We start from the raw sequence: 18,774 nt of genomic DNA, 5'->3' as shown, positions 1-18,774 counted from the left end.
TCTTTTAATTGAAGTCATTAATTTTCCCATTGTTTGGAGCAGTAACAACCACTCTTCTAGCATCTGTCCATTTGTGACAGTAATGTGTTTCCAAAGCTGCTAGCTGCATTGTCTGAATCGAGTGCATGGCTCGTGAAGGGTGGGTGAAGGTTGGCCAGAATGCCATCTGGTCCTGTCAGGGAGAGAAGAAAAAATGCCTGTAGGGGCTGGAAGGTGGCTGCAGCCATTTACACTAAATAGACATTAAGTAGCTAGTAATACCACCCAGGCACTGCTTTATGAAGCAATAATAACCTAGTTCCTGAGAGGGAAGAAGAAAAAAGGCTAAATGCCAAGCATTTTAACTCAGCCGCAAGAATCAGATCATTGCCTGGGAAATCAGTGTGACAGTACAGATGTTACAAGGTGGTTTAGGTTTTTTTAAAAAAATATTTGTGTGGTATAAGGTGAGAAGAGCATCAGGAATGCAAGCTTGCATGTAGATGGAGAAGGAATACTCATCTAGTGAAAGTTAAGAAAGTACAAAGAGGTCATTCTCAGGATTTGAACATGCTAGGCAGGAGCTGCCTAGTGATAGTGAACCTTTAAAATTTCAAAGGTTGGTGAAGACTTGAAAACTTCAAGTGTTTACCCAAAACTTTTGCGTTGGAAAATTCAGCATCAGCTCTTAAATAGGCAGAGTAGTCTGCCCTGGTGTGTTTTGATAGCAAAATCTGAATTAGTTTTATGGTTCAGATTTAGTTCAAGCTGCATTTATAAGATTAAGCCACAAGAGTGAAGTGTGTGTGTTTTAACCAGCTCTTTGTACACCTGTACCAATTACTTTCCATCGTTTAAAATCCCAGATGAGGCTTCATGGGTACCATCTCACCTTCACTGTACATTCCTTTGTACTCCTTAAAATAGAGTTAGAACATACAAAATGCAGTGTCTGTTTATGCTCAAGTCTCCCTTTCTTTCTCTTATGTTGTCTTAGATACTTTTACAGATAGCTTGCAAGGCATCACTCTCACTATCTTAAAAGTAGAGCATGAGAAAGGTTTGCCTAAGCAGCTCTCTACCTCCAGTTAGAAAAGTGATATTAAAAAGGGGTGGGGGGTGGTGTGTATTAGTGAAAGGAAATGTTGCCTCAAAGAAGAAGAAAAGTCATGTAAAGAGAACTGAGAATGATTCAGGAAAAGGTAAATGTGCGTTAAATAGGAAAAGTACTTTGAAGAAAAAAAAAAAAAGAGTTATAAGAAAACAGCAATTTGATAAGAAATTGTTTTGAGGGAAAGCAAGTCCCCTGAGTGAGACTGAGTGGGAAGAAGTGATGCGTCTCAGTGTGGGGTCTGGTCCTGTGTTTTGAAAGCTTTCACTATTGTCAGTGTGATGCAATCACAATACTTAAAATCTTGTGCACATTCCAGATAGAGGCTACAATTTATCCGCCATGAGTAAATCTTTTCTTCAGTTGCTGCTGTAAATCTTCCCCTACCCCCATTTCTGGAGATTTTCTTGACAAACAAGGCACCTGTTAATTTTTTTAAACTCTAGTGCCCAGGTGTGGTAAATAATGAATTTCATGTACTTTATGCTCCTGCTATGAATACTAATTGTGTCCATATACTTCAAGATTTTAGCTGCCTTCATTGTTTTGGGAGACTTTCAGTGGGGAAAAGAAGGAATAATTATTGGTTTCCTCTGGAATTTTACCTTGAAGACATGTGCCAGCGGTTTTGAAAAGATACTAGTTCTGCCCTTTCCTATTCCCCTGAGAACATACAATGTAGCAATGAAAATCTAGCAGAATTTTGGCATTGCTTGAATAATTTGTCTTGAAGCTTCATTTCTTGCCATCCAGAAAAAAATTTCAGCCTGAAAACAATAGGAAGGCTCTTAAAAATGGTGGAATTTGGCTGACAAAAAGGACCGTGTTTTCTCTGAGATCCCTGTGTTTTTAAAATCAAACCCTTCCAGAAATAGTTTGAACCTCTTATTTTCTCTGTATAGTCAGTTCAGTATAGAACTGTTCAAAACCAGGATAGTTATTTTTATTTTGTGGTAAAATCATCGAATACAAGAAAAATCTGGAGACTAGCACTGCAGACAGAAATACTTCCCAATGAAATTCATACTCTTTCCATATTGACAGCAAAGAAAAGTCTTGCTTAGTGCCCTGTGCTGCTTTGCAGCCTGTGGGATTTCAAAAGTTTCTTTAAGGACAGCTACTGCTGTTGGTATCTGTTACTATTTGGAAGCTAATTCGAGTGTCCAGCTTTTACAATTTTTCTAGAAGTTTTCCTTTTCCTTCTGGAGCTGCTTATACAGCAACCTGAAGTACAGATGCGGATACAGAATATGTATGAATTTGTCAAATAATTTTCATGAAACTGCAAATAAGACTTTTACCTGGACAAACATTAATTCAGAAGTTAGTTTTGAGACTCTCCCACATTGTCACTTAATCCATGTCCACTTTCCCCAAGCAGTGTCTCTAGTTCTAGTGGTGTTCATCACTGTCATAGCCAGGAGAAGGGACTCCTGGACGTGTCTGATTAGTAGACACACCTTGACTCAACTGTAGAAAAAAGAAACACAGTTTAGAGAGGGAAACAATGCTAAAATCACAGGGGATGGAGAAGAATATTGGCATCAAAATATCTTTTCAAAGACTGGCCTGCATGAGATATATTTTTGGCATATCCTAAGTGTATCATGTACCGACTGTCATTGTGAGGTAAACATGAGAACAGATGTTCTCAACTCAGGATCCAAGAGGCTTTGCATTACTTCAGCCATGTTGATACCATCTCAGGGGTGGTTTTGGGCCTGGGAAGATCCTGGCATTTTGCTCTGATGTCTGAAGATATGGAAGCATGACTAGGGGAAGTGTTATCACATACAGTCCCTGCTATGAGGGGATGAGCCATGGTGATTGCACGCACCAAACCCGAGGGACCTTTGCCAGCAGCGAGAATCAGATGGTTCTGGAAACTGTTTAACATGAACTTTCAGCAACTTCTGGTGTTGCCTTTAAGTGATTGAATACATGGAGAACCTTATTTAACCACTTCTTCCCCTGTAAGTGAGTAGAATTTTTATGTCACTACTGCCAAAGTCTGGCCTTGTCTACAGAGAACTGGAGTGTAGAAAAATCATGGTTTCTACTTATTAAAATTTCTGCGACAGTCATTAGTATTTGGTACTTACGCATCATCTTGGCAACCCCTCTCCCAGTAATACTGATCTTTAAGACGCTGTCTTTTGCTTCTGCTCTTGTTAACCATAATTGGAAAAGGAAGAAATCAGAATTTGGTTTAGATTTGAATGTGTATGGCCTTATTTGTGTATGTGAGTGCAATGCAAATAGTGTTTGTTTTCTTCCAGCCTTTGCTGTTGAGGTGCTGAATTGCTAAGGGGTTTTAACAACAGTAGGCACATCTGAGTCGGTTTGTGTTTCTGCCCCTTCAATATGAGGCGGAAATAGAATACATCCTGTACTGCATCCTGCAGGACATTTTTTTTCTCATCGGTACTTATTACCAGATAATTTTATTATTCAGAATGTAGGTCCCCAGCGTGGGCTGGGTGGGATTTTAGCTTCCTCTTTTCCCACCCACCTGCCCCTGAGCCCTCAGAATGAAGGCTCTTAATGATTTTTGTAGCATCTCAACACCTGATGCACAGCTGAGGAAATTCACCCTGCTGACAAATTATTTTGGCAGACAGTGACATGCAAAACACTCCCACACACCACGAGACTACAAATTGGTTTCTTTAGAGACATCTTGCTTCTTGACTGACATCCTGCTTTCCACAAGGGAAATGCAAGCAGTCCAGCTCTCCTCTTCTCCTTGGGGTGATTTCAAGCAACAGAATACACATGTGCTTGACCCAAAGGGTCAACTACCACCTAGCTTGAAAATACTTTCTGAATAGTTCCAATAGATAAGGGGATGAAAAAGAATTTTCCATGTGGACTGTAAGCTTTTTTGTTGGAGTGTGTTTAAACGATAAAATTGATGTTGGCAGAGTACAGATAGCTGGGTGCCTTGTTTTTCTTTAAGTGGTTTACCATAACAGCTATAAATCTGCTTTCCACTCTCTAGCTGATAGCCAAGGCTGAAGCAGTAGAGTTCTTTCCTTTTTCTCTTTTCTTCTTATGACTCTTTCTTTATCCTTTTTTTCCCTTTTTTTCCATCCTTGCTTGCTTACTTTAGCCCTTGGATTGAGAAGCAGTTTCTGTGCTGAGAAGTAAAGTATCTCCACAGCAAAGAAGGCAGGGGAACATATCAAGACAGTCACTTCTTGTACCCTTGTTTTCCATTTGGCTTGGTGAAAGAAAATGACATTTGATAATTTGATCTTTAGGGCCTACTGCTTTCCTGTAAGCATCAGACATGTGTAACTGTGCCTGGCACAAGAAGGGTAGAGGAGAGAATGGAGCCAATGATGTCACTGTAGAATGTGAATATCCCTCTCTTCAGCTTTTTGGAAACAGCAGACCTATGGCCCCCAGTGACATTAAAGGCACTGGAAGAGGGGCTAGCTGGGTTTACTGGGGTGATACATTGACAGAAAGAAAGCATGTATTCTTCTTAGCTTGCTTTAAGCACTGTTATAAATATAGGGTGAATATCCTCCAGCACGGCAGTCTTTCAGTCCAATAAAAGTTGGAAAAGAAGTGTTCTTTGTAGGTTTAGGTAATATTTATATTTGTGTGTACTTCTTACTTATTTGAAGTAAGAAAAAAACTCAAACCATTCCAGTCCTAGTTTTCTGAGCATTGCACAGGAATAGCAAGCCTGTGTCCATGTGCTCTGTCCCTGCCATAAGGAGCTGCCATCTGCTCAGAGAGGAGACTGGTTCTTAATGTGCTCTCACTCAGTACCAAGCTGTCTTATCAAAGCCGAAACTAATAAGCTTCAGGGCACGGGTATGAAACACAGTGCTGTGCATATGTAACACACACATTGGAATTACATAGTGTGTCCCAGCTTTCACACTAGGACATCGCATAATATGCATTCAGACTGTATTTATTGATAGCCTGTTCATATTCCTAAATTCTGGTTTAACAGACTTGCAAAGAGAATAGAAATGTAGTTTGGTAAAATAACTGTTCTAGACTGTCACACAGAACTGCTACTTGGCCTGAGTTGACTGTTAAACTGCAAAAAAGTCAAACCTTTGCTAACTTTCTCTAATTCTTCAGATATCTGTGTGTTTGGATTTCAGCTGTGGCTGGAAACTGTAAAGTGTCAAAATACCATGCAACAAAAAGCTAGAGACAAAGCATAGTCATGTGCAAATACGTCATCTTTTGAGGTTTGCAATTTAGTATTTTAGACCCACAAAGTTCAGAGTGTTGGGATGAGGCTGGGAGCAATATTTTGACATGAGCCTTCACTTGACTCATTGAACAAAAAGTGAGATTTTTCACTAGGGCTTCTTGAAAAATAAATTCGTTTTGCCTGGTGGAGATGCGTGTGAAAACAGTTTATTTCTTCTGGAAAACGTTGCTTGAAGCAGAAAGTACTTGTGAACACGGGCTGGGTTTAGTGTGCTTGGGTTGGGGAGAAATTCTCTGGTTCACCTGGGAACTGCTGAGGGACAGGAGCATCTTCCCCAGGCTGTGTGTCTTGGCACAGATGCTCTGCAAGGAGCTGCCCTTGCTCTTCCATGTCTAGGGTGTGTGTCCGAGTCCATTGACTGCAGGCTTATATGTCAGGGTGTAGGAGGTCCTTTCTCTTCTTAAAATGCCTGCCAGAGGATTTCTTGGGTGAGAGGAGAAACTTCTGAAAGCTTAAAAGCATTCAAATGGGGAGGGAGAAAAGTTGTCCCTGCTTGCCTGCTGCTCCTCTGTGCTAGGAAAGATGCTCTAAAACCCACAGCTTTGTCTCGGTAGCTGAGACTAAGCGAGCATTTAGCAGTGCTGGCACAGAGGTGTGTGTGTAAGGGAGGAAAATACATGAGGACTGGGGCTGTAATACATAGCCTTGCTGAGGTTCCTGGCTGTGTTGATGCCCATGGGCAAGCAGGGACAGATGGACCTGGCTAAATTGTACCAAAAGCTGAAATCAGAGAGCCAGAGGTGTCTTGGAGCCAGTGTAACCCTGACTCCTAGATTCTTGTTTCTGTGCCAGGCATCTAAAAGTGCAGCACAAAACCATATCTGAAACTCCCATTACAAGTTTTATTCTCCATTAATGTAACAGGAGTGTAAAGGGCTCAGCAATTCTGCTCTGCCTAGGACCTGGGTGTTATGCACATTAACTGAGGTGATTTTTAAGTTTTTGTTTTTTTAAAGATGGCAAGCAAGTGAGGGTTGCTTAGTGCTTAGCACTTGTGAAAATCAGGCCACTTATTTATGAACATAATTGCAAGAATCTGTTTCTGAGGGGTTCCTGTGTTTCAGTCTCTCTTCTCCCAAACCCACTAAAGGCTATTTATCAGGAGTGACTGGTTTGCTTTGGGGTAACAAATGCACCACTTAGGGTAGCTTCTAGATTGTTTAGAAACCCAAACTGGCCTAAGATTATTTGTGTGGTATCTCAAGATGCCAAGCAGCTGATGTGCTTCAACTCCATCTAGCCTGAGGGCCAAGTGGGAATGTGTCTTCTGAATCAAAGTATACCTGATGTGCTTGCAGTGTGGCTGTCATGGCTTTGCTATTACTGGAATAATTCCTTTCTCTGGGTTAAATAAAACATTAAAGTCATAGGAAAATGACCTCTGGGTTAATCTTTTCCTGGAAAAAGTAGAAGTAGACAGATCCATTGTTGAGGAAAGAGCCCAGATGATTTGTTACCTAATTGCACCTAACATCTTTTTTTGATTTTTGTGTAGAATGTTAAGCAAGTCCAGATACCTAGCCCCTCTAGTTCTGGTTCCAGGTCTTCTTAATAAAGACCTGTTTCAAACAGCATCCAGTCCCTTGACATCCAGTCTGTTGTTTTGCCAAAGTATTACATGGTGTGGCTAGATCTCACTTTATTTCTTATAACATTAGAGCCACACCAGCTATGGCCTTTCCTTTGCCTTTTGACCCCCAAATTCATCAAACAATTGACATGTAGGTCAGTGAGGATTTTGAAGATTTAATTCAAATCTGGAAATGGAAGAATAATGTTTCAAAGAAGCTTGGATCAAGCCCTCTTCAAAAGTAATATCTTTTACGTTCCCCTGAGATACTTCGGCGTTGTGTGGTGATAAGAGAAAGATAGGCCAAGTATTTTAAAAAGACAAACAACAAACAACACACAATCACCCTACAGTGATCCTGCTGGTCATTTGGAAATACTTCCTTTTTCAAGTAAATAACAAACCAGCTTTCTTAGGTCATGTTTTGACCTTCATTCCAAGGTAGAGATGCCTTTTTCAAGATGAATGTGTTAGAATATTTCTCTCTCCTTCTTATTTTTCTTCTTTTTTTTTAAATCAAATTTAAGCATGTTTGGGTTTATGTCTGATTTTGCAATAAAATCTTTTATTCCCTTGTTAAGCAGCAATTCCCAGGCAATTCCTCTGGGTGTCAGTACAACTTCAGGTATAGCTGCATTGTGGTGTTCCAGGCCTTCATTCAAAGCATTCTACAGTGGACAGAGAAACGGTGAGATAAAAAGTTAGACAGTAATGAGAAAAGATATTGAACAATATAAGGGACACAGACATGCCTGAGACACATCAAGGAATACACCTGAGCTGCCCTTGTTTTCCTAAGAAGCACTAAGCTACGTTTCTGTATCTTGGACGGCTTGTGAACAGCCTGAGGTAATGGTTTATGTACAGGTAGAGATTGAGGCTGCCAAAGGAAGTTATAGAAATGCTAGAAGTACTGATTTCTGCCTTTAGCAGAACTAGAAAAAATTGGGCTCTCCAGGTTATTGTTACACATTAACAGCAGGTGTCCTAATGGATTTCTCAAAAATACTAAACAACTTGAATGGAATTTTTTAGATTCAGGGAGCATTGCTGGCGAGCATTTTCCTACATGTGTGAGACTGTATGGCCATTGTCTATGAGAATATTTGAGAGGAAAGAATGACAGGAAAGCTGGGATAGTAAAAGGTCTCCTCCAAGTAGTAGATGCTGAGGGACAAGGAAAACAAGCAGTTCTGCCTTTCTGCCAGTAAGATATGAGACACTGTCTGCAGCTGGGGCTGCAGGGGACTTGCCAGTCCCAGAGGTGTTGATGCAGATTGCTGAATGAGGGTGTTCCCTCACCTTTATTTAAAAAATACTTTACATGCTAAAAATTTTCTTCTATTATAATCAGAGAATATATGAATAAATCCCAATAGGGATGACACTTTCAGTTCTGAAGAGATGAACACACAAAATAAGAAGGAATGGATTTAATCCGAAAGCTCTTTCCCTCCCCTTGTCACAGGCAGCTATTGTCAGTCTGAAATAGAAAGTTTGCAGAAATACATTGCTTAAGCAGGGAAAAAGGGGAATGGTCGTAAAACCCAGCAGAATTGCTGCACACAGACTGTTATTTGGCCTTTAAATTGTAAATGGCTGGTTTTAAATAGCCCTGGTGCAGATGGTTTCTGCTACAGGTTTATTGATTAAAATAGCTGCTTTACATCAGCTCTGGGTTTGTTTCTCCAGAGGCTTTTGTCTTCATGAATAATGTACCCATTTGCTGAAATTTTGTTAGAATTCATCTGCTGGAGGCTGGCTGTATTTCTCTGGGTTCCTAAGCCTCAGCTGACTAGGCTCAAAATTGTGACAGTCCCTGCCCTTCCCTCCTTAGAAATGAATATTCCCTCTTCCACCCTTCCAGTACTGAATAAATCTAGTGCTTGCACACTGGAGAGGGCACTTGGAAACAGCTGTGTGTGTTTGGCTGTTGGAGGAAGGCTTGTACGATACTGAAGGCTGTCTTGGCTATACTGGGGATTAGATTTTTGCCAGCAATTGATCTAAAGCCTATAAGAGTAAATGGAAAAATTCCAGTGAGCTTTGGATCAGACCACTAACTCTGAGGCACAATGCTGTTTTAGGTGGGCATGTCTCATGCCTTTAGTATCATAAGTCTTCCAATTTGCTGGAAGCACCTAGTGAATGTATGATTAGGGTTTTTTTACATTATTATTCAGCCTTTGTATGCGTTTCTAAATATGTTTACCTCATTTCCTGGGAGATCTTTGTGCATTCTGTGTTAAGCACAAAAGGTTGCGTAGGGAGTGGTGGAACAGGCAATGCACAGCTTCACCTTGCAGACTGAGGCTTGCAAGTACTGTTATCTCTTCTGAGTAGAGCTTGGAACTCTGCAACAGGAGGAGAACACTACTGCAGGATCTATAGGGAAAGGAGGGGTACAAACAGCATGGAAAGCAAACGGAGGTGGTAACATGCTTTCTCTCCTCCTCACTTCTCATCCCCTTCCCTATTGCCATAGTAATATTTGTCTTCCCCTTAACTAGTCACTACAACAATAGCTCTTCATAAAGCATCTGTCAAACCAGGGCAAGAGAAAAGTCAGATTAATGCCTTTGGTGAAAATACTTGAAATTGGGCTTCCCTTTCACATTTATGCTTGGGAGAAGAGCATTGTTGCTAGAAGAGGTAATTTAACCTCATGATTCTGGAAATGTAGCCAGTCATAGACAATCTGACCTGTCTTTTCTCTCTTGGGGAGGTGGGGAGGTGATGAGCCTTTCTTTCTACAAGTTAGTTTTACACCAAGATAAAACCAGAAAAAACTAACAATTGAAAAAAAAAAAAATAAGTGATTCTGTTCTGAAATAGCCAAGAACAGGATATTGCAGTGCCTGAACGTTTTCCTGAAGGGTTTGGGGATTTGATTTGTTTTGTTTAACAAAATGAAAATATCTTCAAGATTTCATTCGGCAAGGTGTTTTGACCCAGGTGGAACCACAGATCTTGACAGCATATTAGTTCTTCTGAAGTATCTCTAACTTGTCTCTACTTCTTTTAAATCATGGAGGTTGTGAGAATGATAACTTGCTTCTTTATGACAGTCAAACATACAGCTAGAATCTTACTAGGAGGGCAGCTGACAGGCACTAGATAGATGGTTACTGTGTGGATGTTAGCAGCTGAGAATCCTCCCTTCTCAGGATACCTGTCTGGTGACCAGTGCTGCCACAGTATATCCCTCACACTTCTCACAGACCTGAGAGAAAGATGTGTGACCGGAAATATGAGCATCCACTGGATTTTTTTTCTGTCAGGAAAGCCCCTTGTGGCTGTGGAGTGAGTGTGTGTGGTTTAGAGCCAGTCATTAGACTTTCTTTCTTTCCTCCCTTAGAGCCTGTCATAAACATGGGGCAGACCAGACGGTGCATAAAATGCCCAACACTATTCATGTGGACTTTTTAGCAGCCTCGCTTTCTTATATTATAGTTACAAGTACTTGAATGGTTTGGAAAACCTGCCCTCTGCTAAAATGTGTGGCCTGAAATAGTAGGAGAATATTAAAAGTCCTCTCCACTCTGGCAAAATACTTTACGTCAGTATTGGAACAAAGGAAGCCTAGTTTATTGTGGTTGAACCTTTGGTATCTCCATTGGTGGAAGCTCTCGCTGAGGCTTTCCTGTGGCTGAGATATTCAAAACCTCTCTTTGTGACTTCACAGCAACATCAGAAAGTTTGAGTTTATGCTATTGCGTTTCCTTGTGAAAGCAGGAATTGGCTCTCCAACCCCTCTGTAATGATGGGTGAAATGACCCAAGAAGCTTGAACTTCATTAGGGTGAGGCAGAGAGGTGCATGCATACACATCAAGATGCTGTGATAATATAAACCTTATTTTCTCAGGACACCAGGCTACAAGAATTCCAAAAGATGCTTGATGAAGCCTTTCAAATGAAAACACTGCTAGTAGCAACAGTAGTACCTGTTAGATTTCTTACTGTTCAGCCAGTGTGTTCAAGGTATGCAACAAAGCAAAAAAGGCACATGCCAGTAGTATTCTGAAAAATACATACTAATTTTGGGCACGCTAAATATGCACAAACACATTTTTCATCCCTCCCTTCAATGTTTTAATTGAGAAGGCAGTGTTATTGTAATAGTGTCTCTCCTGTTGTTGATGCTTTAAGGAACTAATGACATGTGGTTTACCAAGCATAAAGAAGAGACAAATTATAGGATAATCTGTACTGTTTATTTTATTGTTTCAAATAAATATCTGAAAGGTGTTGAAACTATGCAATTAAGAAACAAAGCAAAGGAATAAATTCTACTGACGCTGTGGGATACTGCATTAGCAATGGGTGGAGAGTCAGGATACGTGAACTAAGGAACCTGGCATGACTCCTGAATGTAAAAGTATTTTTAAGTACCTAAAAATTTGCACCTCTTGGTATGGCCCTTTCTGCACTGTTTAACCTTGTAGGAAACACTGTATGTTGAGTTTTGATTTTCAGAAGGTCTTCTGCTGGGGCTTGTGGAGGAAGGCCTATAACTAACTGGTCAAAGCAGTGGGGCATAGTCCTAGTGATGCCTGCTGATCCTCTGGGTTACTTGTATTCCTACTGTACTTCCACAGACATGGCTGAAGTGCAAGGGCAGAGCTGGCCTGGCTGGCAGCAGAGCAGGGTACATGCCTAGGATGTTCAGCAGCAATCAGAGGGTTTAATGGGAGTAGAGGATTCATTAATTCTGATCCATACAGACACATTGGCTTCTTGCACAGTCAGAATCTTAATTAGGCAATCACATTTTTTCCTTTCACAGTGACCATTGCTCCAGCTGTGCTGTAACTCTTTCCTCTCTTTCTCTGGAAATCTCTCTCCTTTTTAAAACTAAAAATTTGCATATCTCATTAGGAAAGTTTCCTTCTTTTCTTTCCATCTTTCCTGTTTGCATCTACATATTTGCATATCTGCTTCTGATGTTCTATAATCCCTCAACCTTCATTTTCAGACCTCTGTTATAGAATGAGATCATGACTCCTTCCTCAGCTCCTTTATTCCTCTAAATCCAGGGTTTCTAACCCTTCTTTCCCCCCCTGCCCCCCCCCCCCCCCCCCCCCTAAACCCTCAGCCCCTGCTGACTCAGTTAAATATACATGTGCTCTTTTCCCCTTTGTTCCTTCTTTTTCCTTCATCCCTCTGTGGCTGCTTTTCTTATGTCAGCTTTGATCTGTTTGCTGGCAACACTAACATTTTTAAATCTTTAGTAATTTGTTATTTTTGTACATTGGTGCAAAATTAAATATGTCTTGGAAAGTAAGCATGGGTTGGCCCATTCACTGCAGGAACAAACTCCTTGTTACCTGGGTGGGCAGGCTATATATGCCGTTGAAAATCTTTGCTGGGAAGTGCTGAGGCAATGGTCCAATCCACTGCGTGCTGTCAATCTGATCTCAATAACCAAGGCACATCCCAGATTTGGCTGTACAGCTAGCCCCAGTTTTGCTAAGCCAAGCTACTGCAGCAAAGGAAAAAATGGAGGGCAAATAGTTTATACCTCTTTGTGTTCCTGTGTTATGGGTGCTGACCAAAACGATGCGGAGTCTGATCCTGAGTGATGAGAGCTGTGATACAATTCTCTGGAATTCAGTAGGGCCCTTATGTTCATCAGTGGGGGCACGGAGAGGTCCCTCATGTTTTATAACCCCTCACTCTCTTGGAGTTATTATCAGAGGCTTAAGCCACTGGTTAGGGTATCCTGTAGCTCTTGTGTTGCTGCTGTTACATTGCTTTTTACTGTACCTACATCTGCCCAGACTTCTTTTTTTTTTTTTTTTCTTTTCTGTTTATGTTGCTTTTGTGAAGATGGCATGAACTGGTATTAATTACGACTAGTGTTTTATGCTCTCCACCACACTGACTCGTAGTAAGAAAAATGGCCACCTTAATGACTGCAAGTTCCTCTGAAGCTATAATTTCCTCAACTACCCCTAGCTGTGAGGTTTTCTCCTGGCCCACACTTCATTATGGTACCTTCAATAATCTCTGAAGGAGCAGGACTTTCTTAACAGTAATGATGTCAGTTATTTCCAACAGTAACGGTAGTAGATAAGGTCTTTGTCAAGTACCTACAGAAACTCTTGGCATGAGTGCTTAACAGTGCAGCCGCCAGCTGCCTTATGGACATGACTCCATATGGCCATCCTGGTCTGCAGAACCTGCTCTCTGTCTCTGACCTTTTCTGCTCTTTTCTTGTCAGATGCCTTCCAACCCTCCCTTCTAATTTAGCCCAAGAATAAAACCTTCCAATTCCTCCATACTGTATTCCCCACAGTGACATTGAACCTTATTTGTGGCTTTTCCATACCAAAGATTGACTGGACTTTGTTGTTTTATTCCAGGTCACCGGTCTCTTCAGAAGATCAAGGTAAGATGCGTTTTATAGATACTAATAGCATATTAAAAATGAGACTAAAGACTAGCTGTAAGCTGTGTTTTAACACAGTTGTGGTGGAGAAAAATGACTTTATAAAAATGAAACTTTGATGTTGCTCAAACTTTGTTCACCCCTAGACAGCAAGTGCTTGTTCATTTAGTTCAGTATTTGCGGCTGGCAGAAGTTAAGCCTGCGTTGAGTTATTTGTAAAATTAATCTTGCTCAGCTAAACTGAACTATTGCAGGTGTTTGGAATTTATTCACACGACTGTGTAGAGCTTCACCTATGAAAAGTTATGTGTGAGCTTAAAGGATGATATATGGTTTTTGTGAACATGGGTTGATCTCTTACGATGCTTATACAACAGCACCTTTGTAACAGAGGAGAGTGGTTTGTGTTTAAAGGCTTGAACCCAAAAATCAGTTTGGTAGCATGGTGTGGAATTTAGTGCCACTAGGAGCTTCTACATATGAAAATCTCATGGCTTGAGTAACGAGAGTTGCTGGTTATGGTAACACACTTGCTCTGAAGGAGACTGAAGGATTTGATCTTCCCCTATGGATAAAGAGGGAGTTTGCAGTAACTAGCTGGTTAATAATAGACCTAGGTGGTATTCCTCTGCAGTACATTAAAGTATGGTTGCATTGGTACAGAAATCCAGAGGCATACTGCAGGTGAGGCAATAATTGCACTGGCAGAGTGGCACAATGAATGGAAAAAAAAAAAGGGTGGGGAGATTGTAACTAAGAGGGGAAAGTTCATCGTGTAGCTCTGAATCTGGAATATTATTTTGGACCACAAAAGAAAAAACCCCTATTTTCTTCTGGCATTCAATTTGCATGCAGTTAACACAATCAGCAAAATTTATGGACAATACAATAAGTATTATTCAAGAAAGGTCCGGATAGGGAATAGTAAGGACTATTACAATTGGAGATGTAAGGAGGTCTGAGCCTGGAAGTATGTCACTGAAGTATGTTTGCTTGGAGTGTGGAGTGATGAGTTAGGTATCAACCTACATTGTCCTTGGCTTCAGCCAAGATCTTTTTAGTCCAGTATAGTGACTGTCAAACATATTGTCATCAATAAATTCTCTTCCAACTCCTTGGCATGTTATTTCTTAGTAAAGAAAGTTATAAAGCAAGCCATAAAAACGGACAAACATGTCAGACCAAAGATATATCCTGCCCTTCTAGTCCATTCCTAGTGTCTGATAGCAGTGGATCCCCTGACAGCCAAGAGCACAAGAATTACAGAAGTATACAGTTTGAATTTCCTGGTGTACCCTATCACCTTCCCGTGATTTACAGCTCATTGATTTTGTGAACTAGAGGTAGTTTTCTTGTTTAATAGTTCATCTGCTTTTTACCATGACCACAGCTTCTTAATATAAAGTACTAGAGATTTGTGAGAAGTTAACAGTATACCCCATTTCTCTAATCCTCAGAAGAAATTTGAAAACACTGTGGTCTAATACACTATTTCAAGACCTGGACTCAAACTGCTTGTTGGTGCGTAAGCTTGTTAATGATAGACTGCTCTTGCTTTTTCATTTCCCTTGCATTTATTCTGTTGCTCCATTTTTATCTATTAATAAATCTATTTCCTTGTATATCTTTAAACTTTTGTATTTCCTGCTGTCATAATGCTTTCCTTCTTTCCACTATTTTTATACTGTTCTAGTTTTTCACAAAATCTTCCTGTTTGCCATCTACCATCTGCTGCCAGTCTGGCTTTTCAGGTTTGATAAACATCTCTGAATAGCCTCTTCCTTCCCTTTCTTCCCTTTCTCCCACAAGAAACCTTCTCTCAAATGCAGAGTGAAAGGCCTATGTTCCCTTGACCAATTAGTGATGTGATAGTGCTGGTTATTAGAAGTTTTGTGTGGATTATCTAACTAGATTTGTCATCCATGTAAATATGTAGGAGCTTCTCTCAAACACAAAAGATTTCACATGCCCCAGTGACTTTTCAGAAAGAGAGGTCCAGTACTTGGATTTCCTCTCTCCCACTATGCCACATACAGACCATGGTAAATGACCACAGTACTTGAAAGAAAATGTGACAAAGGTGCTGTAGCACAAGCTCTTTTGAGCGTAGGTGCTTCTCAGTCCACCTTGTGCATGTGTGGAAGCATCTTGAATTAGTCTTGGATCTGAAATCTCTTATCTAAACAAAAAAGAGAGGGTCCAGGAGAGAGCTGAAAACTTATCTCTGAATTGCCTGTCTTTTATAGTGTTTATGCACACCTCTCCTGGTATATTTTTCTTGGAGTGGGTATCCAGGAGTCAGTTTTGAGATGCTTATTTTCATTAATAATCAGGACTCAACTGTGTGCCTGTTCAAGATGTTGAACATTCATGTGTAGTTTTATAAGGCAATAATGCTTTGGGGTGCACAATGGGGCAAGACCCAGCTGTAGAATAACCTACACTCACCTACATCACTCTATGTCCTGTGTTTCAGCTGCTCTCCCCTGTTATGGGGCACCTTTCAAGGGCTGATTCTCTGATGATGTGATGTGCTGGCCATTACTAAGAAAAGGCACTTTCTCTGTTGTGTTGGATCTTTTGTTTTAACTTCCCATTTGGTTCCTGATCTTTGCTTTGTCTGCTTTAATCTTCGGTCCTCATTTTTTCTTCTGCTGTTTCTGTGTTTTTTCTTTCCATCGTCCTTGTCTTCCTTTTCGAATGTCTCTTTCCCCTTGACCATGAGTTTGCATTCTGCATAGATTCTTGCGTTGTGCTCTTCACTTTGGTTTCTGAATGTCCTGCTTCTCCTCCAGTGTGGACTGCCTGTTTCAAGCATTAGTTGCAAGCAGTAGCTGTAGCATCTGTAGTGTAGTAACAGAGTTGCTACCAGAATTAGCATCTACTGTGAGTGGCACTTCCATTAATCCCTGACAGGACAATGCATTATGCTGTCTTGAAGAGAGGGTGAGGATAAAGCACCATCTGTCTGGGACTGGGCATCTATTGAACAATTGTAACAGCACACAATGCTCCTTGTTGTGGACACGTGTTAAAGGCACCTTTCTCAGTTACAAAACAGAGCCATTTTAAGTATTACAGAAAGAGAAACAGTACTGCTAGAAAATACCAAACTTCAAAAGAAAAAACCCAAACCTCTTAAAGATTTTGGAAGGTTTGTGTTTTTGTTCTTGGTACAGGTAGTTAGGAAATACATAACTACAGAGTGAAATCCATCTTCTTCGTTCCTTTTTTTTTTTTTTTTAATTAAAAAAACCCCAAACAAAACCACAAAAAGAGCAGACAAAACCCCTAACCTCCAAACTCCCTAACTGACTGACAAAATGGAACAAGCCAAGTAAATACCAAAGCACAGTAGTTTAGACAGGGGATTAGGGTGATGGCTGGGAAGAATGAAATGGAAGGACTACCTCCTCGGTCATGTGGGCTCTGGTGGAGTTACTTGCAGCCTTGGAGGATAATGGTCTGTCTTTGGGTGTTGGGACTGAGTCAACAATAGGCAAGTGGCAGGGCCACAGAACACCTGGTGGTTGTCCTGAGGGAGGGGACAGACAGCTGTATTTTCACTCTGTAAAAAACCTGGTCTTATGCTCAGGAAGTCTGAAGCTGTTGGAGGTTATTGAAAGAAACCATATCTATTTTTTTTTAGATCAGGTATGGTACTGTGATGGGAATGCAGACTTCTGATATATTGCCTGGCCAGTACAGTCATTCCCTGATTATCGTTGGGTGAATGGTTGATATTTACCAAACCCTTTCTTCATCCAGCACCTTTCAGTACTGCACTGTACACTGTATGTATGCTAGATCATGTCCTGCCCATTCTTATTCACAGCTGACCTGCAGAAACCTGTCTACAAATTTTCCCGTGCTAATGCACAGAATAATATTCTTATATTTTACATTACCTTTGGTCAATGCATTGAATAATATTCTTATATTTTACATTACTTTTGGTCTAGCTTCACCTGGGTTATTTTTACCATTCTTTGGTTACCCTGTGTAACTTGAGTTGGCTGTTCTTCATCATCACCTGAGCAACTGAGGGAAATGCTCTTAAAAAGAGTATAATCACTTCCATTCCCATTTTAGTCTTATGAAAAAAAATACCAGCAAACTCTTGAATGGCAACACTCAAAGATCTTTCAGATTCTGGCAGATGGTGGTTCCATGATGATACTTAGAGTCATCCAGTATGGATATCCTATCCTTAGGAGGGATTTGTGCAGAGCCAGGAGTGTATTAGAAGTGAAATGGGTTTAAATGGTGACCTTCAAATTAGCCTGTATTATAAGAGTTTTGCACAGGGATTGCCTGGCCCAGGTTCAAACTGGAAGCTTGGGGTGGGAAATGTAATTCTGTCTCTAGATGTCCCTCTGGATAGAGAGAGCTGCTGTATGAACTGTGAGGAAGGGAGTGATCAAGTGTGAGCATGGAAGACAGTGGTAGCTCCATCCCATACAGCAAAATGCTTTGCTAAGCACTGTCTGCTCCTGCCTTGGAGGCATAATGTCCTGTGCATTATGGTATTTGTTCCAGTGCTGTCTGCTCCATTAAAGAGAGGAGGTCTGAACCCATGCAAGGAGGAAGATGGCTGTAGGAGCCCCATAAAATACCACAAGAGCTGAGAACACTTCCTAGGACCTCCAATACATGGGATTTCCTGTTGTCCCTGGAAGCCTGTGGCAATGTGGACTTCATTTTCTCAACCTCCTTTCTTCTTTCTGGATCCACTGCCCACTAGTCTTGCTAGTCATAGCCTGCAAAGAGATGTTCTCCTCGAGAGTTTTTTTTAAGCATCCTGCCATTCTGAATAAAAGGACAAACAGGGTACTGCAGATGAACCCAAACATCTCAGTGCTGGTAGAATTGAAAAAAAAAAAAAAAGAAAAAAAAAAGAAAAATAAGGCACCTCTGTTTTGTCTACCAGATTCCTTCAAAAGAGAGTGATGGTTTCACACAGTTCCAGCTGAGAAGCTGTATTCTTCACGACACTGTTGCAGCCGTTTACCTAGCAACAGATTGAGATGTCTTGGAATGCTTTTTCTGAACAAATCAGACAGTGCAGTGGGGGGGCTCCTGACTGCAGGTATTTATTTTGATTAATTAGCTACTTTGGGAAGAAAGCCCTCCTGGATAGTGTTTTAAAAGTACGTCTGTGGCCAGCTGAGCCAACAGTTGCCTGGGGTTCTGCTCTGAGTTTGTTCATTTACTTCTCAGCTCAGCAGAGGCTGGTATTGATGCAGACCCATGGTAGCAAGAGAAAGCATTCTGTCAAAACACTTCTCTAAGGCTGAGGGAGGTCCTCTCTGCCCAAAACCTTTAAAAGGTGCCTATACGCCACCTCTTACCGTATCTAAGCAGGCCGAGGGGTCAGTAGGCAGCTGGGAGGGAGAGGTCTGGCGGATGTGGGCGTCTGAATGAGTAATAGAGGAAAACTGGGAAACACTTCTTTCCAGATGGCCACTGTCATTAT

At 41.0% G+C, this 18,774-nt stretch overlaps 1 protein-coding gene across 4 annotated transcripts in view; it reads left to right on the top strand.

Annotated features, from left to right (window-relative positions):
- Positions 1-18,774, top strand: part of DGKI (diacylglycerol kinase iota) — a 221,565-nt gene that overhangs the window by 177,160 nt on the left and 25,631 nt on the right. For all 4 annotated transcript variants that reach the window (XM_074871781.1, XM_074871780.1, XM_074871783.1 and 1 more), the window contains one exon: positions 13,273-13,298. In XM_074871781.1, the coding sequence (XP_074727882.1) occupies positions 13,273-13,298 (26 nt within the window). The remainder of the gene's footprint in view (positions 1-13,272; positions 13,299-18,774) is intronic.

This window comes from Strix uralensis, chromosome 5 (assembly GCF_047716275.1).
Source record: "Strix uralensis isolate ZFMK-TIS-50842 chromosome 5, bStrUra1, whole genome shotgun sequence".
NCBI classification, from domain to species: Eukaryota; Metazoa; Chordata; class Aves; order Strigiformes; family Strigidae; genus Strix; species Strix uralensis.
Note: the sequence above shows the minus strand (reverse complement) of the source record. Positions and strands in the feature narration are given on the sequence as shown.